The sequence below is a fragment of the Pan troglodytes genome, chromosome 15 (assembly GCF_028858775.2).
Source record: "Pan troglodytes isolate AG18354 chromosome 15, NHGRI_mPanTro3-v2.0_pri, whole genome shotgun sequence".
In the NCBI taxonomy this organism is placed as follows: domain Eukaryota; kingdom Metazoa; phylum Chordata; class Mammalia; order Primates; family Hominidae; genus Pan; species Pan troglodytes.
The window spans coordinates 103,393,350-103,414,510 of NC_072413.2; the positions used below are offsets into that span (position 1 = coordinate 103,393,350).

Here is a 21,161-nt window from a genome sequence, read left to right on the forward strand (position 1 = left end):
CAGGGCCTCCCCTACTCCTCAGGCGGGGGAGACCCAGTCGGTGCAAATCCAGGCTGAAATGCCAGCTGGCAGGAGGGGCCGTGGAGGCCAGAGCAGTTCATGTGGCCCCCTTTGCCCTCCCTGCCCATCCCCACTTCCTGCCAACCCCGACCTGGACTGTTGCCAGTGGACTTGGGGGACTCGGGGGCTCGGGGCCACAGCACCTGTGTCTGGAGCCCCTCTGTCCTGCATGGATCCACCTCCTCGCTGCCCCCACTCTGTGTCCAGGGAAGCCTGGGGGTGGTCACTGCCTGGTTTCCCGGGTGGAATCTCACGGCACCCTCCCTTCTGTCTGTTCATTCCGCAGATAACTACTCTGAGGAGGAGTATGAGAGCTTCTCCTCTGAGCAGGAGGCCAGTGACGACGCCGTGCAGGGGCAGGTGACCTGGGGCCGGGGCTCCGCGCCGTCTCCCGGCTCACACCGGGTGTCCTGGGGTCTGTGGGGTCCTCACCAGCTGTCACCAGGGCCTCGTGAGGGTGGGTGAGCCACGGGCCTGGCCCCTGGTTGGCCACCCATCTCTCGTCTCCCGACCCCAGGGGCCCGAGTTTGTGCTCAGGTGGCTCTGAGAGTCTTGGGACGCAGGTGGGCTCTCAGTGCCGGGCCTCTCCCATCGCCCACGCTGAGGCTGGCAGGGTCCTGCCGGCGCTATGCAGGCTGCCGTGGCCTCAGCCACTGCATATGTCTCTGCAGGACTTGGACGAGGACGACTTTGACGTGGGGAAGCCGAAGAAGCAGCGGAGATCGGTTGTGAGAACGACGTCCATGACCAGGGTCGGTGGAGACTGCTTCTGTGAATGCTGGGGAAGGCGAGGGTGGGGGAGGACGCTGCGAGCCTGCGCGTGGGGGGGACGGGGCGTGGGAGGTGAGATCTCACCCCAGGTCACAGCAGCATGTCCCGTGGCAGACCCCCTGATTGCCAGTCTCCTGCCGGGTGCCCCTGTCTCCCCTGCCTCGCCACATCTCCTGGCTTCAGCCTTGTGTGGCCGCCAGGCTCAGTGGGCCCTGAGCAAGGCTGGGAGGCTGCCTCGCTGCCAGGCTCACGCCATGTGCAGAGCCCCCGGGAGGCCATCCTCCCTTTTGTCCCGTCAGGTGACCACATAACCTGAGTGGGCTGGTTCCCCCGTTTTTGTTTGGGATCTGGCCTACCTACCTCCACGGTCCCCAGGAGCTTGGCAGGGCTGTTTGGCATTTTTTCCCTGAGGAAAGCTCAGGCAGCTCTTTCCTCAGAGGCCGTGTCCGGCACTGGCACAGAGGGTCCACCGCCTGGCGCCTGGACACCCCAAGGACAGGCACGGTTCCGGGGAGGCCAGCGCAGGTGGGCGGGGAGCCCTGTGCCTGGTGCTGACAAGGGACGTGGGCACAGCCCAGCCCGGACACCGCCGCCTCCTCTGGCAGCATTCAAGGGGGCGCTGTGGGCAGACGGTGCCAGGGACGGGCAAGCTGCTCCCAAAGTGGTGAAGCTGTGTCTTGCTGGCCTGGAGAGCAGCCCCCGCTGCACAGAACACCAGCTTGAGCCTCCATTCCAGGGCCCCCTTGGGCCCAACTGTTGTGAAGGGAGGGCGTGGGCTGCCTTTGTAGGGTTGGTCCCCGAGAGGGTGGCTGAGGGTCCCGCTCACCCAGTGGCTGGAGCTGAGGTTCTGCAGTCCAGGGTGGCACGAGGCACCCATGGGGCTCAGGCTCTTGGAGCACGCCCCACCCCACACTCGCCCACCTGCCCACCCCACATGGGTGCCCAGCACCTTCCTTCTGGGGTCGGCCAGGGCCTTTCCCGGGAGGGGGTGCTGAGGGAAGGGCCCCGTGAGCCTGGGAAGGGCTGCAGAGGCTTCTGGAAGAACCATGGAGTCCACACACGCCTCCCCAGGTCCCCCTTGGCCAGGAATGGAACTGTCAGGCCTCAGGCCTGTTGGGAAGCCTCTGGGAGCCACGTGCGAATCCATCAGCGTGGCTGGTGCTGAGGCCTTGCTGCTCTCCCACGGCGGGCCTGGGCGCGGCCTGGGCCTGAGGAAGGGGCTCCAGCGGCAGGTCTGCGGCTCCGGCGGCGGCTCTGACTCTGCACCGCCTGTCTTGCAGCAACAGAACTTCAAGCAGAAAGTGGTAGCGCTGCTGCGGAGGTTCAAAGTGTCCGACGAGGTGAGTGCGCCGCGCCTTCTGCTCGCGGCCCCCACGCCTGCGGCAGTGCCTGGTCGGGAGGAGGCCTCTGGGGTCTGTCTCCGGGCCACGTCTGGTTCTGCCGCTCCCCGTCTGCACGGCCCCGCCAGCATCGCACAGTCTGCGAGGCGCAGTGACAGTGGCACTGCCTCCCGGGCTCCAGGTCACCCGCTGGGTCTCTGCTGAAGTACAAGCCGTGAATACACTGGAAGTTGGAAAGTCATTTTCAGGGGGATGTAACCATTAGTTTGTGTGTGTTTTTTTTTATAAATAGACTTTAGTTTTTAGAGCAGTTTTAGGTTTACAGCAAAATTGAGCAGAAAGTTCAGAGTTCCCATGGACCCCTCCCCACCTGACAGCCCCCCACTATTGACATGGACACCCCCTCCCCACCTGACAGCCCCCCACTATTGACATGGACCCTCCCTCCCCACCTGACAGCCCCCCACTATTGACATTCCCCCCTCTCCACCTGACAGTCCCCCACTATTGACATGGACCCCCCCTCCCCACCTGACAGCCCCCCACTATTGACATGGACCCCCCTCCCCACCTGACAGCCCCCCACTATTGACATGGACCCCCCTCCCCACCTGACAGCCCCCCACTATTGACATTCCCTCTCCCTACCTGACAGCCCCCCACTATTGACATGGACCCCCCTCCCCACCTGACAGCCCCCCACTACTGACATTCCATGGATTTCTAATGTTCATCTTTTAGCTTTTCTCTAATCTCTGAATTTTCTACAATGAGCTTGTATAATTTTCATACCGAAAAGAAAAACATGGCTGGGCTCAGTGGCTCATGCCTGTAATCCCAGCACTTTGGGAGGCCAAGGCGGGCAGATCACTTGGGCCCAGGAGTTTGAGACCAGCCTGGGCAACATAGTGAAACCCCATCTCTACAGTAAAATACAAAAATTAGCTGTGGGCGGTGGTGTGCACCTGTAGTCCCAGCTACTTGGGAGGAAACCTGGTAGGCCAAGGCTGCAGTGAGTGGAGATTGAGCCACTGCACTTCAGCCTGGGCAACAGAGCGAGACCCTGTCTCAAAAGAAAAAACTTCAAATCTCGGCTCACTGCAACCTCTGCCTCCCAGGTTCAACAGGGTTTCACCCTGTTGGCCAGGCTGGTCTTGAACTCCTGGCCTCGAGTGATCTGCCTGCCTCGGCCTCCCAAAGTGCTGGGATTACAGGCGTGAGCCACCGCGCCCAGCCTTTGTTGTTTCTTTAATGTCAGAAGAAAAACATGCCTGGGTTCAGGACCTGAAGTGGAGAGGTGGCGTTTAAGCGTCTCAGCCTTGAAGCAGGGTTGTCACCCATCGGCCTGAGAGCACACTGCCTGTAGATGGCGCTGTGTCCTAACATACTCGGGATGCATCCAGCTCAGCCCCTGGGGCACACACTCAGCAAGGCTGTCAGGTGCATGTGCCGAAACAGGTGCTTCGTGGCCCGGTGGGGCAGGCAGCATTTCTGGGAACAGCGTAACATCACCAACTGGCCGCAGAGGAAGGGCAGCTCCGCCACTGGGATGGTCATCGGGCCCCTGTGTCTTTTGGTTTGCATCTTGGATTGGAACATTCCCAAGTCCAGCTGAAGATGGGACTTAGCCAAGTCGGCTCCCTGGCCTGGGGCTTCCTTGAGCCCTGCTGAGCGCCTGTGGGTTCAGGGGTGGGTGTTCTTGGTTGAATCTTGACCGCGGGGTTCTGCACTCACCTGGGCAACTGAACTGAGTCCCAGAATGCATTTCACTTACACAGATTATGGTTCTGAGACTCACAACCCAAACTGTGAAAAGATGGGCCAACGTCACAGGTGCTGTTCAGGGAGAGGACATCGTTTTCATAGGGATAATTGCACAGCGTTGTGTGAAATTCACGCAGGTCAACACAGTACTTTATGGAGTGATGGGATCTCTTTCCGTATTTTCACCCATCACTCCCTTTCCTGAAAAGACCAGACCGTCTCCGCCACAGCTCTGAACCTGTGTCTTGGCCACTAGGAGCGCCACACCTGGCACTGCCCCCTGCCCAGGACTTCACAGCAACCCTCAGGGGGCAGGAGATGCACAGTGAGACGAGGTCACTGCCTGGATTACAGCCATCTGAGATTGTTCATGCTGCTATAACAAAATACTTCAGACTGGGAAATTAATAAACAACCAAAGTGTATTTCTCACAGTTCCGGAGGCTGTGAGTCCAAGATCAAGGTGCCAGTAGACTCGGTGTCTGAGGGCCTGTTTCCCATAGAGGGCACCTTCTGTGTGTTGTGTGGTGAAAGGGACTGACAAGCTCCCTCAAGCCTCCCTCATCAGGGCCCTGAGCCTATTCAGCAGGGCAGAGCTCTCGGGCCCTAACCACCTGTTAGAGGCCCTACTTCCTAATTCTAGCACCTTGGTGGTCAGGTTTCAGTGTAGGAATTTTGGGGGTACAAACGTTCACAGCCCCCAGGCTGACCACAGAGCACTGGCATCCAGGCTGCCCTGTGCCCAGGTCCCACACAGTGGGTCTGGTGAGGAGGAGAGCAGGGCTCTGCTTGGGACCCGTCCTGTGAGGAGGAACCAGAGTGAAGTCTGTTCCTTACAGCCCTCAGCTTCAGCTCACAGCGAAAGCGTCCACTGAGGGCTGCCTTCTGAATTTTTCATTGTAAAAGGTGGCACACCTGGATAGTCAGTTGATTTTCAACAAGGGTGCCAAGTTCATTGGAGAAAATATCTTTTCACAAAAAAACTGAGGCTTGACAATGCACACCATGTGCAGAATTCAGCTTGACTGGATCATATTCCTAAATGTAAAAGCCTAAAATTTAAATTACCTAGATTCTAAGCCTTAAAAAATATGAACTTAAATCCTGCACTAATGCCACTGAACTGTACACCTAAAAATAGATAAAATGGTAAATATTATGTTTTATATATTTTTAACACAATAAAAAAGTAGAAATTTGCTTTCTGAAAGGTACTGTTAAAAGAATGAAAAGATGGCCAGGTGCAGTGGCTCACGCCTGTAATCCCAGCACTTTGGGGGGCCGAGGCGGTATGAGGTCAGGAGATCGAGACCATCCTGGCTAACATGGTGAAACCCCATCTCTACTAAAAATACAAAAAAATTAGCTGGGCGTGGTGGCAGGCGACTGTAGTCCCAGCTACTTGGGAGGCAGAGGCAGGAGAATGATGTGAAACCAGGAGGCAGAGCTTGCAGTAAGCCAAGATGGGGCCACTGCAGTCCAGCCTGGGCGACAGAGCGAGACTCCGTCTCAAAAAAAGAAAAAGAAAAAAGCCACAGGTTGACAGAAAATATTTGCAAATAACATACCTGGTAATGATTTGTATCCAATAGATATATTAAAAACTCTCAAAACCCAGTAAGAAAAGCAACCTGATTTTTAAAATGAGTAAGACTCATACAGTGAAACTATGAAACATTTTTTAAAGAAAGAAGATATAAATAAGTGGAAAGATGTCATATGTTCATGAATTGGAAAACTTAGTCTTGTTAAGGTGGCAATACTCCCTAAATTGATGTACAAATTCAACAAATTCAAGTGCGTATCAGATTCCCAGCTGTGTTTTTGTAGAAATTGACCAGCTAAAATTTATGTGTAAATGCCAGAGACTCAGGGCAGACAGAACAGTCTTGAAGAAAGAAGATTTATACTTCCCAATTTCAAAATGTACTACAAAACCACAGTAGTAATCCTGACCATGTGGGGCTGGCCCAGGGACAGGCATGGAGATCAGTGGAATGGAGGTGATAGTCCAGAAGTGAACCCTTCCATTTATGGGCAAGTGATGGTCAACAAAGATGTCAAGATATCCATGGGGGAAGAATAGTCTTCAACAAAGGTGCTAGGACCACTGGATATCCACATGCAAAAGAAGGAATTACAGCCAGCTGTGGTGGCTCATGCCTGTAACCCCAGCACTCTGGGAGGCTGAGGCAGGCAGATTGCATAAGTCCACATAGTGAAATCGCATCTCTACTAAAAATACAAAAAATTGGCCGGGCATGGTGGTATGCACCTGTAATCCCAGCTACTCGGAAGGCTGAGGTGGGAGAATCACCTGAGCCCAGGAGGTGGAAGCTGCAGTGAGCTGAGATCATGCCATTGCACTCCAGCCTGGGCAACCAGAGTGAGACCCTGTCTCAAAAAAAAAAAAGGAATTTGGACCCCTACCTCACACCATATTCAAGAATTAACTAAATGGATCAGCTGGGTGCGGTGGCTCATGCCTGTAATCCCAGCACTTTGGGATTAGTGGCCGAGGCTTGAGGCTCAAGTGACCTGGATCACTTGAGGTCAGGAGTTCGAAACCAGCCTGGCTAACATAGTGAAATCCCGTCTCTACTAAAAATACAAAAACAATTAGCCAGGCGTCGTGGCGGGTGCCTGTAGTCCCAGCTACCTGGGAGGCTGAAGTGGAAGAAACACTTGAACCTGGGAGGCAGAGGTTGCAGTGAGCCAACATTGCATCATTGCACTCCAGCCTGGGCGACACAGCGAGACACTGTCTCAAAAAAAAAAAAAAAAAAGAAAAACTTGAAATGGATCAAATATCTCCATCTGTGAGCTAAGATTATAAAGCTCTTAGAAGAAAATGGGCCAATCTTATGACCTTGGGTTAGGCAGGGGTTTCTTAGATGTGACATCAAAAGCATAAGGGACAAAAGGTAAGTTTTTCTGGACCACAGCAACATTTTACAGTTTTGTGCTCCAAACAGTGCCATCAAGAAAACCGAACAGTAGAACAGAAGAATATTTTTTGCAAATCATGTATGTGATAAGGGGCTTGAATCCAGAACACATAAAGAATGCTTATAACTGAAAAACAAAGACACAGACAGTCTAGTTAAAAGCTGAATTGTCCATTGCTTTGAGAACGATGCAGCCTCAGGTGCCACGGAGCTGGGGCCCGCCCACTCCTGCCCTGACTCGCTGCTGTCCACTTGTGCTGAGAAGTCGACCAGGAAGCCGCCTCGCGGCCACGGCTTTTAAAGACACCGGGAGGACACCTCTGGAGCCCGTGGAGTGATTCCTTGAATTAGAATTACCCTGACCAGCTGCAATGTAAAATCCGTGGAGGTGTGTGCTGGCTTATGAGGGGCACGGAGAAAAACAATCTCAAAGTGAAAGAACCAGTTCTGATGCCTGCCAAGGCTTTGAGAATCACTAAGAGAAACACACCTTGTGGTGAAGGTTCTCAGACACAGGATCACTTCCAGACGAGAATCCATAAGCAGCTCGTGGACCTGCCTGGTCCTTCCTGGATTGTGAGGCTGATTGCTCTGTTGGAATTGAGCTGCGAGCCGTGATTGACATCACCATTGCAGATGCTTAAGCCAACTATTTTAATAAAGTGATTATCACTTGTCAGAACCAGGCACAGTGGCTCACACCTGTAATCCCAGCACTTTGGGGGCTGACGTGGGAGGATCACTTGAGCCCAGGAGGTCGAGGCTGCAGTGAACTATGATTGTGCCACTGCGCTCTAGCCTGGGCAACAAAGTAAGACCCTTTCTCAAAGAACAGTGAATTGTCCAATTAAAAAATGGGCAGGGGGCCGGGTGTGGTCGCTCACACCTGTAATCCCAGAACTTTGGGAGGCCGAGGCAGGTGGATCACAAGGTCAAGAGATCGAGACCATCCTGGCTAACACGGTGAAACCCCATCTCTACTAAAAATACAAAAAGTAGCCGGTCGTGGTGATGGGCGCCTGTAGTCCCAGCTACTCAGGAGGCTGAGGCCGGAGAATGGCGTGAACCCGGGAGGCGGAGCTTGCAGTGAGCCGAGATCCTGCCACTGCACTCCAGCCTGGGCAACTGACAGTGCGAGACTCCATCTCAAAAAAAAAAAAAAAAAAAAAAAAAATAGGGATCTTTCTAAATAGATTTCTTCAAAGACACACAAGTAGCCAATAAGTACACGATCATCATGATCATTATCACTGGTCATTAGGGAAATGTAAACCAAACCACAATGAGACACTACTTGATCCCCACTAGGATGGCTGGAACAAATGAAATGCAACAGGGTGAGGTGTAACAGCAGGAACCCACACCCTGCTGGGGGAATGTAAGGTGGTGTGGCAGCCACAGGAAGCAGTTGCCAGACACCCAGCACCCCTGTTCTTCAGTGTTGACTTCAGGGAGGTGAACACACATGCATGGACCCACTCAGACGTTCACAGCAGCTTCATCTGTGATGGTCATAATGCCCGTCAGCTGGTGATCTGTTAGACTGGGGTCCACCCACTCAGTGGCGCACTGCAGAACCGTCAGAGGAAGTGAATAAAGGAAAGGTTTAGTTGACTCACAGTTCAGCATGGCTGGGGAGGCCTCAGGAAGCTGCCAATCATGGCAGAAGGGGAAGCAGGCACCTTCTTTATGGGGCAGCAGGTCGGAGTGGGTGCCAGCAGGGGAAATACAAGATGCTTATAAAACCATCAGATCTCATAAGATGTGCTCATTATCATGAGAACAGCGTGGAGGAAACCACCCCCAGGATCCAGTTACCCCCACCTGTCCCGCCCTTGGCACGTGGGGCTTATGGGGATTACAATTCAAGGTGAGACTTGGGTGGGGACACAGTGGAACATGAAGTGTGCCACGCTGGGTGGATGACGCCCTCCTCCCCCCGCCACCGAGAGCTGCAGGCCACATGATTCCTTTTGGGTAGCACTCGGGAAAGGGCAGAACGTACAGGAACAGAGTGAGATTCGCAGGGCCTGGGGCTGAGGGAGGGGACGCACTAGAGGAAGGCAAAGGGGAGCCTCCTGGGTGTGGGGAGCACTTTCTATCTTGGTTTTGGTGGTGGCTGCGCAGTGGCCCACACCCGTCAGAGCTCACCTGCCTGCACCCAGGCCCTCCGTGCACCCTGGCAGCCCAGATGACTGTACCAGCCCAGGGGAGGTGGAGGAATGCCACACGCACCGGTACCTGGGGACCGGGGGTCCTCGGTGATCATCCCGAGCTCCAAGACAGAAGCTGGACTACAGCCGTGCTGAGCGGAGGGGTTTGGTGGCTGGGCGCCCGCCTCCTGTTGCTCCTGCAGACTCTGGGGTCTCGGGCGCCCCCAGTGGGGCAGCGTGGGCCGCTGCAGGGAACTCACGCGTGCCTGGCACCCGTGCAGGTCCTGGACTCGGAGCAGGACCCTGCGGAGCACATCCCCGAGGCAGAGGAGGACCTGGACCTCCTGTATGACACGCTGGACATGGAGCACCCCAGCGACAGCGGCCCCGACATGGAGGATGACGACAGCGTCCTCAGCACCCCCAAGCCGAAGCTGCGGTGAGCCCTACGGGGCGGGGCGGGGAGGAACAGCCATTTCAGATGCCCCGGCCACTCTGCGGCCACTCTGGCAGACCCATGTCCAGCCCTGGAGACGGGGTGGGCAGGGCCAGCTGCCTCGAAGCCTGGGAAGGCTCTGGTGGCTGGAAGGAGGGGTGTGCGGCTGCCTGGCAGGCCCAGGCTATGGCTGCACTGAGCCAGGCAGCTTTCCTTTCATAGGCCAGGGGGTGCAAGCTCTGGGCTGGGGAGGACCGAGAGGGGTCCCCCAGGGTGCTGGCTGGGCTGGGTGTGGCACCCCATTGTAGGGGATCCGTCTCTGGGGGATGCCCTGGGAACTGCAGGGGACCTCCGTTCACTCAGGTGGGGAGTAGAGCTCCCATGCTGGGTGCCCCTCCCTGAGGAGGAGGAGGCAGAGGCAGGTGGGGAGGGAGGGCAGGTGTCTCTGTGGCTGGATGGGAGGAGGGGCTGGCTGGGGGGGCCTGGCCTGGGCAGGAGGAGAGGATGCAGGGCAGGCAGCTCTGTGCATGGGTCTGGGTGTGGAGGCCTCGGTCAGCTGGGGGCAGGAAGGCAAGCACACCAGGCAGAAGGCAGGTGCCAGCCTCTGGGCAGCTGCTGAGGAGCCAGAGACCCCAGTCAGAGTCAGGAAGCTCGGTAGACCTTTTGCTCTCACGCTTTTTTAACCTAAACAACACGAAGAAGGTGGCCTTGCTGCATGTTGGAGGCGCGGCCCCAGTTAGCCCTGCAGCCACGCAGCGGCCTCCCACCTCACCTGCCCCGGCCCAGCAGCCCCAGCCCAACTTGCTGCTCCTTCAGTTGCCAGCAGCCACCATAACAGGTGACCGCGGATGTGGCCACCAGAAACAGCCTCTGCTCCTCCTGTTCTGGAGATTGCCATCCCGAGGCTGCGGCCTCATTCTTGGCCAGGGTCTCGCTGGGCTCGGGTGGAGGTATTGGTGGCTGCCGTGACTGGGGCTCCGAGGTCACGCAGTGCAGGCCCGGCGTGGTGGTTGGTGGAGTTCAGCTCCGTATGGCTGCGGGATGGGGGTCTGGCTGCCCTGCCACCTGGTGGCTGTTGGTCATTCTTGCCTTCTGGCAACCGTCCTCGTACCCTGGCCCAGGGTCCCTCCTCCACCTTCGGAACCAGCAAGGCCCAGTGAAGTCCCCCTCACACTTTGGGTCTCCCTGGCCTTCCTGCCTCATCTCTTCTGCCTTCAGCCGGAGAAAGTTTTCTGTCTTTAACGGCTCACGTGATTCCATAGGAGACATCTTTGTGGCCCAGATCCTCTCCCATCTTAAACTCCGTGGCGTTGGCTGTATCTGCAGAGCCCTGGCCAGCTAGCATTCATAGTTTGGGGAGAGGCGTGTGCGTCTCGGGGCTATGATCTTGAATGGGCACACACAGCAGCAAGTTTCCACGTGGCTTTGTCACCCAGGGTGGAGCAGCAGACACTGCTAAGTCCCGTCTGTTTTTTTAGGGGGCGGGGGAGTTGTTTGTTTCTTGAGATAAGGCCTTGCTCTGTCAGCCAGGCTAGAGTGTAGTTGTGCAGTCGTGGCTCACTGCAGCCTCGACCACCCGGGCTCAAGCGGTTCTCCCACCTCAGCCTCCTCAGTAGCTGGGACCAATGGCGTGCGCCACCACACCCAGCTAATTTTTATATTTTTGTAGAGACAGGGTCTCCCTATGTTTCCCAGGCTGGTCTCGAACTGAGCTCAAGTGAACCACCTGCCTTGGCCACCCAAAGTGCTGACACTACAGGTGTGAGCCAGTGCACCTGGCCTCCTGTCAAATTTTTTTCACGTGAAAGGTCTTTTAAGTCTTATTGAATCTGTAGGTCTCCCTTCCTCCTTTTTCTTCGTACATATTATATCAACCAGGGATGAGACATTCGGCCTGGATGGCCTGGATCGGCCAGATGGTCTGCAAGGGTCTGGTTGGTCTGGAAAGGCATGGGTGGTCCGGTAAGGCATGGGTGGCCTGGATCTGCCTGAGTGGTCCGGAAAGGCATGGGTGGCCTGGATCTGCCTGAGTGGTCCGGAAAGGCATGGGTGGCCTGGATCTGCCTGAGTGGTCCGGAAAGGCATGGGTGGCCTGGATCTGCCTGAGTGGTCCGGAAAGGCATGGGTGGCCTGGATCTGCCTGAGTGGTCCGGAAAGGCATGGGTGGCCTGGATCTGCCTGAGTGGTCCGGAAAGGCCTGGGTGGCCTGGATCTGCCTGAGTGGTCCGGAAAGGCCTGGGTGGCCTGGATCTGCCTGAGTGGTCCGGAAAGGCCTGGGTGGCCTGGATCTGCCTGAGTGGTCTGGAAAGGCATGGGTGGCCTGGATCTGCCTGAGTGGTCCGGAAAGGCGTGGGTGGCCTGCATCAGTGTGGATAGTGTGGAAAGGCCTGGATAGTCTGGATAGGCCTGGATAGTCTGGATAGGCCTGGATGGTTTGGAAGGACCTGGACGGGCCTGGGTGGTCTGATCTGCCTGGTGGGTCCGGAAGGGCCTGCTTCATCTGATGTGCCCTTGTTGTTTTGTCGAGCATGTTCACCTGTTTGCTGCAGGCTGGCTGCAGATCCCAGGGCTGCCCTGCAGCAGGATTGGCCAGTGGAGCTCTCCCCAGAGCCCCTTTGTGTTTGTGGCAGCCTTGCCTGGAGCTAAGGCCGCGAGTTTCAGGGATGTGTGTTTCCTGCAGCTGATGTCAGGGCAGGTGGAAGAACCAGGACGGGGCAGCCAGGTTGGCCCAGCACTTAGTGTTGCCAGCTCCGGAATCGTTCTGTGCCCTGTGCTGCAGCTGGTGCGAGCGGGGTGTGCGCTGACACGGGCTCTTCTCTGGACCCAGCTCTGCTCTGCCGTTGGATTCTGCAGTCTGTCCCTCCAGGTGTGGTGGGAGAACTGCGCTTTCAGTGCAAGAAGGGTCCTGGAAATTAACATGTCCCCCACCCCTGTTCCCTGAGCCAGGCCATACTTTGAAGGCCTGTCGCACTCGAGCTCGCAGACGGAGATTGGGAGCATCCACAGTGCCCGCAGCCACAAGGAGCCCCCAAGCCCGGTGAGTGGGGCCACACTGATCTCCCAGAGCAGACCGTGGTCTGACTGGGCTGTGGTGTGGCCCAAATCTCCCAGCATGTCCTGGGCCCAGGGCCCTGTCCAGCTGTCCTGGAGCCACTCTGCACCCACTGTCCAGCACACTGCCACGCAGGTGCCCCGGGTCTCCCTGAGTCCCAGCATTCCCAGCCCAGAAGTCAGCGCCTTGGCACCTGCAGTTGAGCACAAGCTGATTCCCATCTCCTCCCCCACAGGCTGACGTGCCCGAGAAGACGCGGTCCCTGGGAGGCAGGCAGCCGAGCGACAGTGTCTCTGACACGGTGGCCCTCGTAAGCAGGCTCGGGCCGCACCCACCCGTTCCACACATCAGGCACACCAATGCTGCCTTTAAGGGTCTGACCTGGAGGGGCGGGGCCCACATATAGGTCCTCATGTCACACCTGGTGTGCAGAGGTGGGGTCAGCCCTCAGGGGTGGCCAGGCAGCCAGATCGTCAGAGTATCCCAAAATCCACTCCAGCTTCAGGGTCAGGGCGCCTTGGACTCACCCCACCCTCAGGGTCCGGGTGCCCTGGATTCACCCCACCCTCAGGGTCAGGGCAGCTGGACTCTCCCCACCCTCAGGGTCAGGGCGCCTGGACTCACCCCACCCACAGGGTCAGGGCGCCTGGACTCACCCCACCCGCAGGGTCCGGGTGCCCTGGACTCACCCTACCCTCAGGGTCAGGGTGCCCTGGACTCCCCCCACCCTCAGGGTCAGGGTGCCCTGGACTCCCCCCACCCTCAGGGTCAGGGTGCCCTGGACTCCCCCCACCCTCAGGGTCAGGGCGCCTGGACTCCCCCCACCCTCAGGGTCAGGGCGCCTGGACTCCCCCCACCCTCAGGGTCAGGGCCCCTGGACTCACCCCACCCTCATGGTCCGGGTGCCCTGGACTCCCCCCACCCTCATGGTCCGGGTGCCCTGGACTCACCCCACCCTCAGGGTCCGGGTGCCCCGGACTCACCCTACCTTCAGGGTCAGGGCACCTGGACTCACCCCACCCTCAGGTGGATGGCACCCAGGAATGCCTGGTTCCCCCCTGCTGCGTTGCATGGGGTCTCCTCAGTTAGGAGGTCCTGGGCCCAGGGCAAGTCAGGTCCTGGGAGGTTGGGGGCTGGTCACCCTGCATGGCCAGGATGGGAGCCCTGTGCTTGGAACTTGGCTCAGCTATAGGCTCCCTGGTCAGCGTGTGGCCGGGTCCACGTGTAGGAGCCACAGCCTAGAGAGGCCTAAACCCTCACCCGAGCCAGAGGCCACAGGGCTGGAGAGGCCGCAGCACGGGTGTGGTTTCCACGGGAGGCTCCAGGCCCGTCTCTGCTCAGCAGGGTGCGCCAGGCCCGAGGGAGCACCCTGGACAGCCTGAGGACAGCCCCGAGGCTGAGGCCTCCACCCTGGATGTGTTCATGGAGAGGCTGCCGCCCAGCGGGAGGATCACCAAGACAGAGTCCCTTGTCATCCCCTCCACCAGGTGATGGGGGCTGCACGGCGGGGCGGGGTGGTGATGCACCTGTCGGGGAAGGGGCGTCAGGGGCATCAGTCAGGGTGGGTGCGTGTCAGTCCAGCCTGATGAGCTCCCTCGGGTGTAGACAGCAGATTCAGGGCCTCGTCCTTCTTAAAAAGGAGAAGCAAACCCCCTGGCCCAGCATTGGGTGTCAAGCCTGCAGCCCCAGATTCCACCCTACCTGTTTGAGGGCAGGGTCAGGCGTGTCTGCCCTCCTGCAGGTGCCCCCACAGCCCCCTGAGTAGCCCCTGCCTCAGCCAAAAGACACACATACACCAGCTTGATTCTTCCAGGATTTCAATTTCATGTTTCTGTGATATTTGGGACTTTTTCCAAAGCAGCGAGTCTGGGCACTGGTTTTACCTTGTGGCGGCACCCAGGTGCCTGTGTCTGCGCTTTGGAGCCAGGTCGCCCTGGCAGCCTCAGTGCCCTGCACTGGCCTGCACCTGGCTCTGCCCAGCTCTTGGCCCGGGCAGGGAGGGTAAGCTCAGTCCTCACGGTGGCTCCAAGCCTCCTGGCCTGGCTCACAGTCTCACAGGCAGAGCTGCGTGGGGTCCCATCAGAGGCACGGCCTCACTTGTACTCAGCTGCTGCTGTGGCCCTCCCAGGGCTGGTGGCCTCTCTGTGCAGCCCATGTTCCCACTGCCCATCAGTCGGCCCTGTGCTCACCCTTCCCTGTCCCCACCACCATGTGTAGGCCACTGCAGGCCTGCCCCTGCCTCTGCCCCTGTTCCTGTTCCTGCTGCCACAGCCACTTAGCCTGTCCTGGTCCCCAATAGGTCCGAGGGGAAGCAGGCTGGCCGACGGGGCCGGAGCACATCCTTGAAGGAGCGGCAGGCAGCACGGCCCCAGAATGAGCGGGCCAACAGCCTGGACAACGAGCGCTGCCCGGACGCCCGGAGCCAGCTACAGGTGCAGGTGCAGGTGGGGGTGGAGGGCGTGGCACGCCCAGGAGGCAGGGCTCGTGGTCACCCTGGCACCAACCAGAGCAGGGCAAAAAGAGAAGCACAGGGGGCCAAGGGTGCTGGGCCACAGAGCATGCCTGGGCTTTGGAGGGCTCCTGCTACACAGCAGGGCGGGCGGGTCATGGGTTGGTTTGTCAGGAAGACCATGTGGACCCCAGGGCAAGTTCTAGTCCTTCTGCTGCCCTCCCTGGTCCAGGGCAGCCTCATTGCTTGGCTGATTTAGCCCAGGGCAGTTCTCCAAGCTGGCCAGCTCTCTTCCTGCCACCGAGCCTCTGTGGCTGCAGGGGGAGCAGGGGCACTGCAGGCACCAGGGCTGGCGCGGTGGGGATGGGCGCTGTGCTTCTCTTCTGGGTGTGGACAGGGCTCTGTGCCTCCAGATCCCCAGGAAGACTGTGTATGACCAGCTCAACCACATCCTCATCTCCGATGACCAGCTTCCCGAAAACATCATCCTCGTCAACACCTCGGACTGGCAGGGGCAGGTAGAGGGGCAGTCTCTTGGAGTGGAGGGTCAGGGTGTAGGACAGAGGAGAGTGGGCTCCTGAAGCTGCCCCCTACCCGGCACACCTGGGTGCTGGAGCTGCTGGCTGTGGTTTGCCTGGACGTGCCTGGGGTCTCTGGAGCCCCTGAGAGCTTTGGTGAGGGTCAGGTGCTGGGGGTGGCCTGGGCGGCTGTGCCGAAGTCAGCGTCTGCCTGTCTTCTGCCAGTTCCTCTCCGACGTCCTGCAGAGGCACACGCTCCCCGTGGTGTGCACGTGCTCTCCTGCGGATGTCCAGGCGGCCTTCAGCACCATCGTCTCACGGATACAGAGATAGTGAGTTGGGCTCCACCCTGTACTCACCACCCAAGTACCCCTCGGGGTCCCTGCACCCCCGCCTCTGCCCATTGCTCTGGGGCTAGGTGCGTCCTGGACCTGGGGCTGTGGCTGGTGTCCACAGAGGCTGACCCATGCGCTCTTCGCAGCCTGGCCTCCCCTCAGTTGTGGGCGGGAGCAGCAGCCTGGTGGGTGTCCTGCCACACTGGAGTGGTGGCCTCCTGGCCCGTCCTTGGAAGCCTGGGCTGAGGCCATGACTGTGTGGTCCCTCAGCCTGGGCACGTTTGGGCATGTGGGGGTCCTGGGTTTGGGCAGCTCCAGGGCAGTTGTGGCATGAGCGGCCACAGGCACGGAGCCCCCTGGGCTCACACTGGCATCCTTGGACGGAGGACGGCTCCCCTGAGGCGTCTGTCCCCTCTCCGTCCCACCTGCCTCTGGATTGCAGCTGCAACTGCAATTCCCAGCCCCCGACCCCCGTGAAGATCGCCGTGGCGGGAGCGCAGCATTACCTCAGTGCCATCCTGCGGCTCTTTGTGGAGCAGCTGTCCCACAAGACACCCGACTGGCTCGGCTACATGCGCTTCCTGGTCATCCCGCTGGGTGAGCACCACGCCGTCCACCTGGGCCTGGGCACAGATGCCACGGGCAGTGTGGCGTGGCATGGAGTGGTGTGGCGTGGCGTGGCGTGTTGTGTGGCATGGCGTGGCGCAGTGTGGCGTGGCGTGGTGTCCCTGCTTGCTACACATTTGTTGTTTTTAAATGTTTGTTTGATACGGTAACACTTTGTTAATTTTAATTATATGCAAGATAACTTGATTGCCCTAAAACAGCCATTTGGGTCAAGATAAAGCCATCGCCCTCTGAAGGGGCCTGAGCTGGGTGTCTCCTCCATCAGTCGCTGTGATAACTCTATGCCAGTTTCGATTTCCAAAGTCAGAAGTGCAAAGCAGGGCTCGTTATTAATCCTCTCAAATCGTCCAGGTCCTGTGTCGTCGAACTCCATTACTTCTTTAGGTCCATACAATGTGTCTTACCACGAAACAAACCCACCCAGCCTTAATCTGTTGACCAGCAGCAAGGCCTGGAGGCGACACCTCTCCCGTGTGGCCCTCACAATGCCGACGTCAGAGCCCTGAGCCAGCCGAGGCCTCTGCACGGTCATATGTGCCCTGCTGGGCCTTCCTCAGTGGCACTCAGGGCTCTGGGACCTCAGCTCAGGGCTGGAGCTCCTTCAGCGGGGCCACAGGCATCCACCAGGGAGGGGCAGTGGTGGCTTTCTCTTTCGGTGGCAGGAAAGTGGGCTTGTCTGGAAGGCAGCAGCACAGGCCTGGGGTCGGGTGGCCCAGCTTTTGTGCCGTGGTGGGAGCCTTGCAGCTCCGAGTCCCCCGTGGTGACACCAGCCCCACCCCTGGCATGCAGGCTCCCACCCCGTGGCCAGGTACCTAGGCTCCGTGGACTACCGCTACAACAACTTCTTCCAGGACCTGGCCTGGAGAGACCTGTTCAACAAGCTGGAGGCCCAGAGTGCGGGTGAGGCCCGGGCGCGTCCACAGCCCACACCACCGAGGAGGAAGGGGCCCCGGTTTCCCCAGATGCTGTGCCCAGGAGGCCCTGCACCTGCTCAGGCTCAGCCTCAGGGAAGAGGCCATGGACAGGGCCTGCTGGGGCCTTGGCCAGGATGCCTCCTATTCCCCTGAGCCTTGGAATGTTGGAAGCTGTGGGGCCTGTCTGGGAAGGGGCGGGCACAGCCCTTCAGGTCTTCCCACACTTGCCCTGGTACTGCCTCGAGAGTAGAGCACCAGGGCCCCTCAGCTGCAACCAGCGAGCCCTGCCGCACTTCGGGGTACGGGAGGCCTGGGCGGGGCACCGGGGAGGCCCAGCTTAGCCCCGTCTGCAACCCCACCTGGCACCAGCCTAACCCCCCACCGCCTCCTCCCCCTGCAGTACAGGACACGCCAGACATTGTGTCACGCATCACGCAGTACATCGCAGGGGCCAACTGTGCCCACCAGCTCCCCATCGCAGAGGCCATGCTGACCTACAAGCAGAAGAGGTAACGCGGTGGGCCCAGGCACCATACCACAGGCTGCCGCCAGCCACCAACCCTCCGTGGGCCTCCCCACCCGCTGCTGGGCTTGGCCTGGTGGGCCGCAGAGCCCTGCACCGGGCTTAGACCAGAGCCTGGGCCAGCTGGGCAGCTCTGGGCCTCCCTGACAGCAGGTGCTTCCCCGCACCCCAGATCCCTCATAGTAAGCGCCATTTCCGCACCTGTTTCTGTGCATGTTGAAACCCCGCGTGATAAGAAGTTGACAGAATGGACAGCTGTCATGGGGCCAGGGTGGCAGTGGCCCAGCCCCTCCAGTCTGGGCACCTGTTCCTTCCACAGCCTGGGTTTCCCGGGCTGGGGAACCGAGGATTCCCTGGGCCTCGGGCCCTGTGGGTGAGTGATCAGCTCATGTCCTCACCTACCCAGAGCAGGACGGTGCTCAGGAGCCCCCGGCCGAAAGTCCTGCGGAGACCTGTCTGTCCCGCCTGGTGCCTCCTCCCTGCACATCCTGCGCCACTGTCCCACACCTTCCCTAGACTACAGGGGAGAGATCCGAGTGCAAGGCGCAAAGCCAGCGCTCACGGGCTCTCCCACGCAGGAGCCCCAGTGAGATGGGAGCCACTGAGTGCCCTCGGCGGTCCCTGGAGGGCTCCTGAGGGCGTCGTAACGTGTCTGTTTTCTCTTTTGGTGGCTTTCTGAAAAGGAAAAAGCATTTTCATTTTGACTTTACCCTAAGGTACGGCTCTCTGGGTCTGCCTCCCACCCTGTCTGTCCCCAGGCTGGTCTTTAGGGCTTGTTTAGCAGAGTCACGTCTGAATCACCCCGCTGTCCTCTCTCCGGACTGGGAGTCAGGCCCTGAGGGCCACCAGCTGCAGGCTGAGAGCCCGCACGGGAGAGGGGAAGTGGCCCCAACCCGAGTCACTTTGTGCTGACGTGGACCCTTTTCCTCCATCCGATCTCTGACACTGAGTCAGGAGAGCAGCAGATGGGCCCTCCTGTCCCTGGCCAGGCCCGTGTGCTGGGACTCCACCCCAGAGCCCTGAAGCCTGCAGGTCGGCCAGGCAGGCCTTTCCCCCCCTCTGTTTTGACCCTGGGTTTTGATTTAAGAAGTAGCCAGGTTTAGCCCCTCCTCGTTTTAAACCAGGAACGAGTGGCTGGTGTGGACACCAGGGTCACCTGGGCCAGGCTGTTTCCCAGGCCCTTCACGTTTGTTAACCTGGCAGCAGCATAGCAGGGGCACGGGTGCACGCCCTACACACGGGGACGCCCAAGCAAGTAGTTAAGGAGCTGGCCTGGTGACACGGCGGTCAGCGGCTGTGCCTTGGGCCCCCTACACACTGCAGAGCCTGGCTCCCAGGGCTCCCTCGAGCACCTGGGGCCAGCAGAGAGGGGTTTCCAGCATCTTGTGGCTTACCTGGAGATGGGGCCAAACTACCGAGACCTCCAAATGGGGGTAAAGAGCTTTCATTCCGAGGCAGCTCCACCCCCTACAACCTTTCATGTTCAGAGCCAAGTCCCAGGCACCCCCAAAGCTGCCCTTTCAGACAGAGCCACCCCTTTTCCTTGGCCAGGTGTGTCCTGCTGCAGGGTGGGGGCCCCTGCTGGTCCTCCCATGGGCTCGTTCTCTACCCCGTGTCTTCTGCCCTGTGTGAGGTCATTTGCTGTCCTAGGAAACCCCCCCAACCCCCTGCCCTCAGTGCAGGGTAGTTGGGTCCCTGGGGCCCCCTTGCTGGCCTAGGAGCTGCTCGAAGTGGGCAGCCTGGGACCACCCACAGCTGCAGGGCTGGGCGCTGGGAAGACACAGGAAGGGGGCTGAACATCCTATGTCTTGTCCTGCTAAACAAGCCTTCACAGGTGAAAGACCAGCCGTGGGGGCCTCCCCTGCTGACCCCCGGCAGCCTCCGCCCTTGCCCGCTGGCTGTGGCACGAGGAGCCTGCAGCATGTTCTGGCCGCCCGGCCGCCGCAGGCCGTGGACGCAGCTGCTTGTATCTCCCAGGTCAGCTCTTCCAAGCAGCAAGCCAGGGCCTTAGGGGGCCTTACACCCACTCCCACCCTGCGCCTCCTGCCCCTGCCTCCGCGTTACAGGGGTGACGCTGGCTGCCTCCGCGTTACAGGGGTGACGCTGGCTGCCTCCGCGTTACAGGGGTGACGCTGGCTGCCTCCGCGTTACAGGGGTGATGCTGGCTGCCTCCGCGTTGCAAGGGTGACGCTGGCTGCCTCTGCGTTGCAGGGGTGACACTGGCTGCCTCCGCGTTATAAGGGTGACACTGGCTGCCTGGGGTCCTGGAAGGAACCCAGCAAAGGCCATAAGTGTCTTACCTGCTCTCTCTACCCAGAGGAGGGTCAGTCGGGAGGCTGAGAGAGTGCAGGCGGTGGCACAGCCCTTGTGACAGGGGACCTGTGCAGAGCCCTCTCCAGCCAGGCTCCCCTGCAAGAGTCCCTCGTGAGGTGACTCCTGCTGGCCCGCCCTCCTCTGCCGAGAATGGCACTCCTCCTATGAGGGCAGGCCAGGCCTGGAGGGCGGCCTCGAGCCCCAGCCTGCCCGTGCAGCGCATGGGTGGAAAGGGCTGCTCAGGCATCCGGCAGCTTGCCCAGGGCCATGCGGAGTGGCCCCCAAGGCATCTGCACCCTCCGTGCCCGCGGGGCCTCCCCACGCCACGGTGGTATGCTCCTTACACTCCTGACCACACTGCCTCCACAGACATGTGTGTGCCTCCAGGGTCAGGGTGAGGGTCTCAGTGTCCAGCCGGTGTCACCCCTGTCATATTGGCCCATGTCCAGGGCTGGGTGCTGTCTGCATGGCCCAGAGGCGCAGCTTGGCTTTGAGAGTTCCAGCAACATCCCTGTGTTGTGACGTCTCCTGCATTCGGCCCTCATCTGCCACGCACTGCCCCATGGGCCTCGGAGCAGAGCATGGATGGGAGGCCAGCCTGCCATGGCTGGCTCGGTGGGGGTGTCTGGCTCGGCAGAGGGCAGGTGGCCCTGGGAATTGGAGCCACCCATGCCCTGGGGACCAGCAGCCACCACCTGTCTTCTGTGCCTTTGCGTGCCTGGGAGGACACAGATGTCACAGATTTCCAAACACCGGTCTGCTCAACAAGGATAGTGGGATGTCAAAGGCCACGTCCAGGCACTCCTGCCTGACAGCTGTGGACACAGCCAGGGTGCTGGGGGGCCAGGAGGCCGCCCTGAGGCAGAGGCGGGCCTCAACACAGGATTTGCATCGCTTTATGTTATTTGAAATGGACAAGAAGAGGGGAAAGTTTCAACTCTTCTCCTTAGAAATGGAA

At 59.4% G+C, this 21,161-nt stretch overlaps 1 protein-coding gene across 6 annotated transcripts in view; it reads left to right on the forward strand.

The window, feature by feature from the left end:
• Window positions 1-21,161, forward strand: part of PACS2 (phosphofurin acidic cluster sorting protein 2) — a 101,787-nt gene that overhangs the window by 70,603 nt on the left and 10,023 nt on the right. For 3 of the 6 annotated variants that reach the window (XR_010151046.1, XM_063793161.1, XM_009428598.5), the window contains exons 6-19: window positions 347-420; window positions 732-812; window positions 2,112-2,171; window positions 9,318-9,475; window positions 12,419-12,509; window positions 12,760-12,834; window positions 13,869-14,011; window positions 14,824-14,956; window positions 15,387-15,491; window positions 15,717-15,823; window positions 16,269-16,423; window positions 17,243-17,353; window positions 17,768-17,876; window positions 18,574-18,606. Coding sequence is in view for 4 of the 6 variants with exons in the window: in XM_063793161.1 (XP_063649231.1) it covers window positions 347-420; window positions 732-812; window positions 2,112-2,171; window positions 9,318-9,475; window positions 12,419-12,509; window positions 12,760-12,834; window positions 13,869-14,011; window positions 14,824-14,956; window positions 15,387-15,491; window positions 15,717-15,823; window positions 16,269-16,423; window positions 17,243-17,353; window positions 17,768-17,876; window positions 18,574-18,606 (1,435 nt within the window). In the remaining 2 variants the exon portion in view is untranslated. The remainder of the gene's footprint in view (window positions 1-346; window positions 421-731; window positions 813-2,111; window positions 2,172-9,317; window positions 9,476-12,418; window positions 12,510-12,759; window positions 12,835-13,868; window positions 14,012-14,823; window positions 14,957-15,386; window positions 15,492-15,716; window positions 15,824-16,268; window positions 16,424-17,242; window positions 17,354-17,767; window positions 17,877-18,573; window positions 18,607-21,161) is intronic. The other 3 variants (XR_010151047.1, XM_063793162.1, XM_003314539.7) reach the window with 1 other exon arrangement.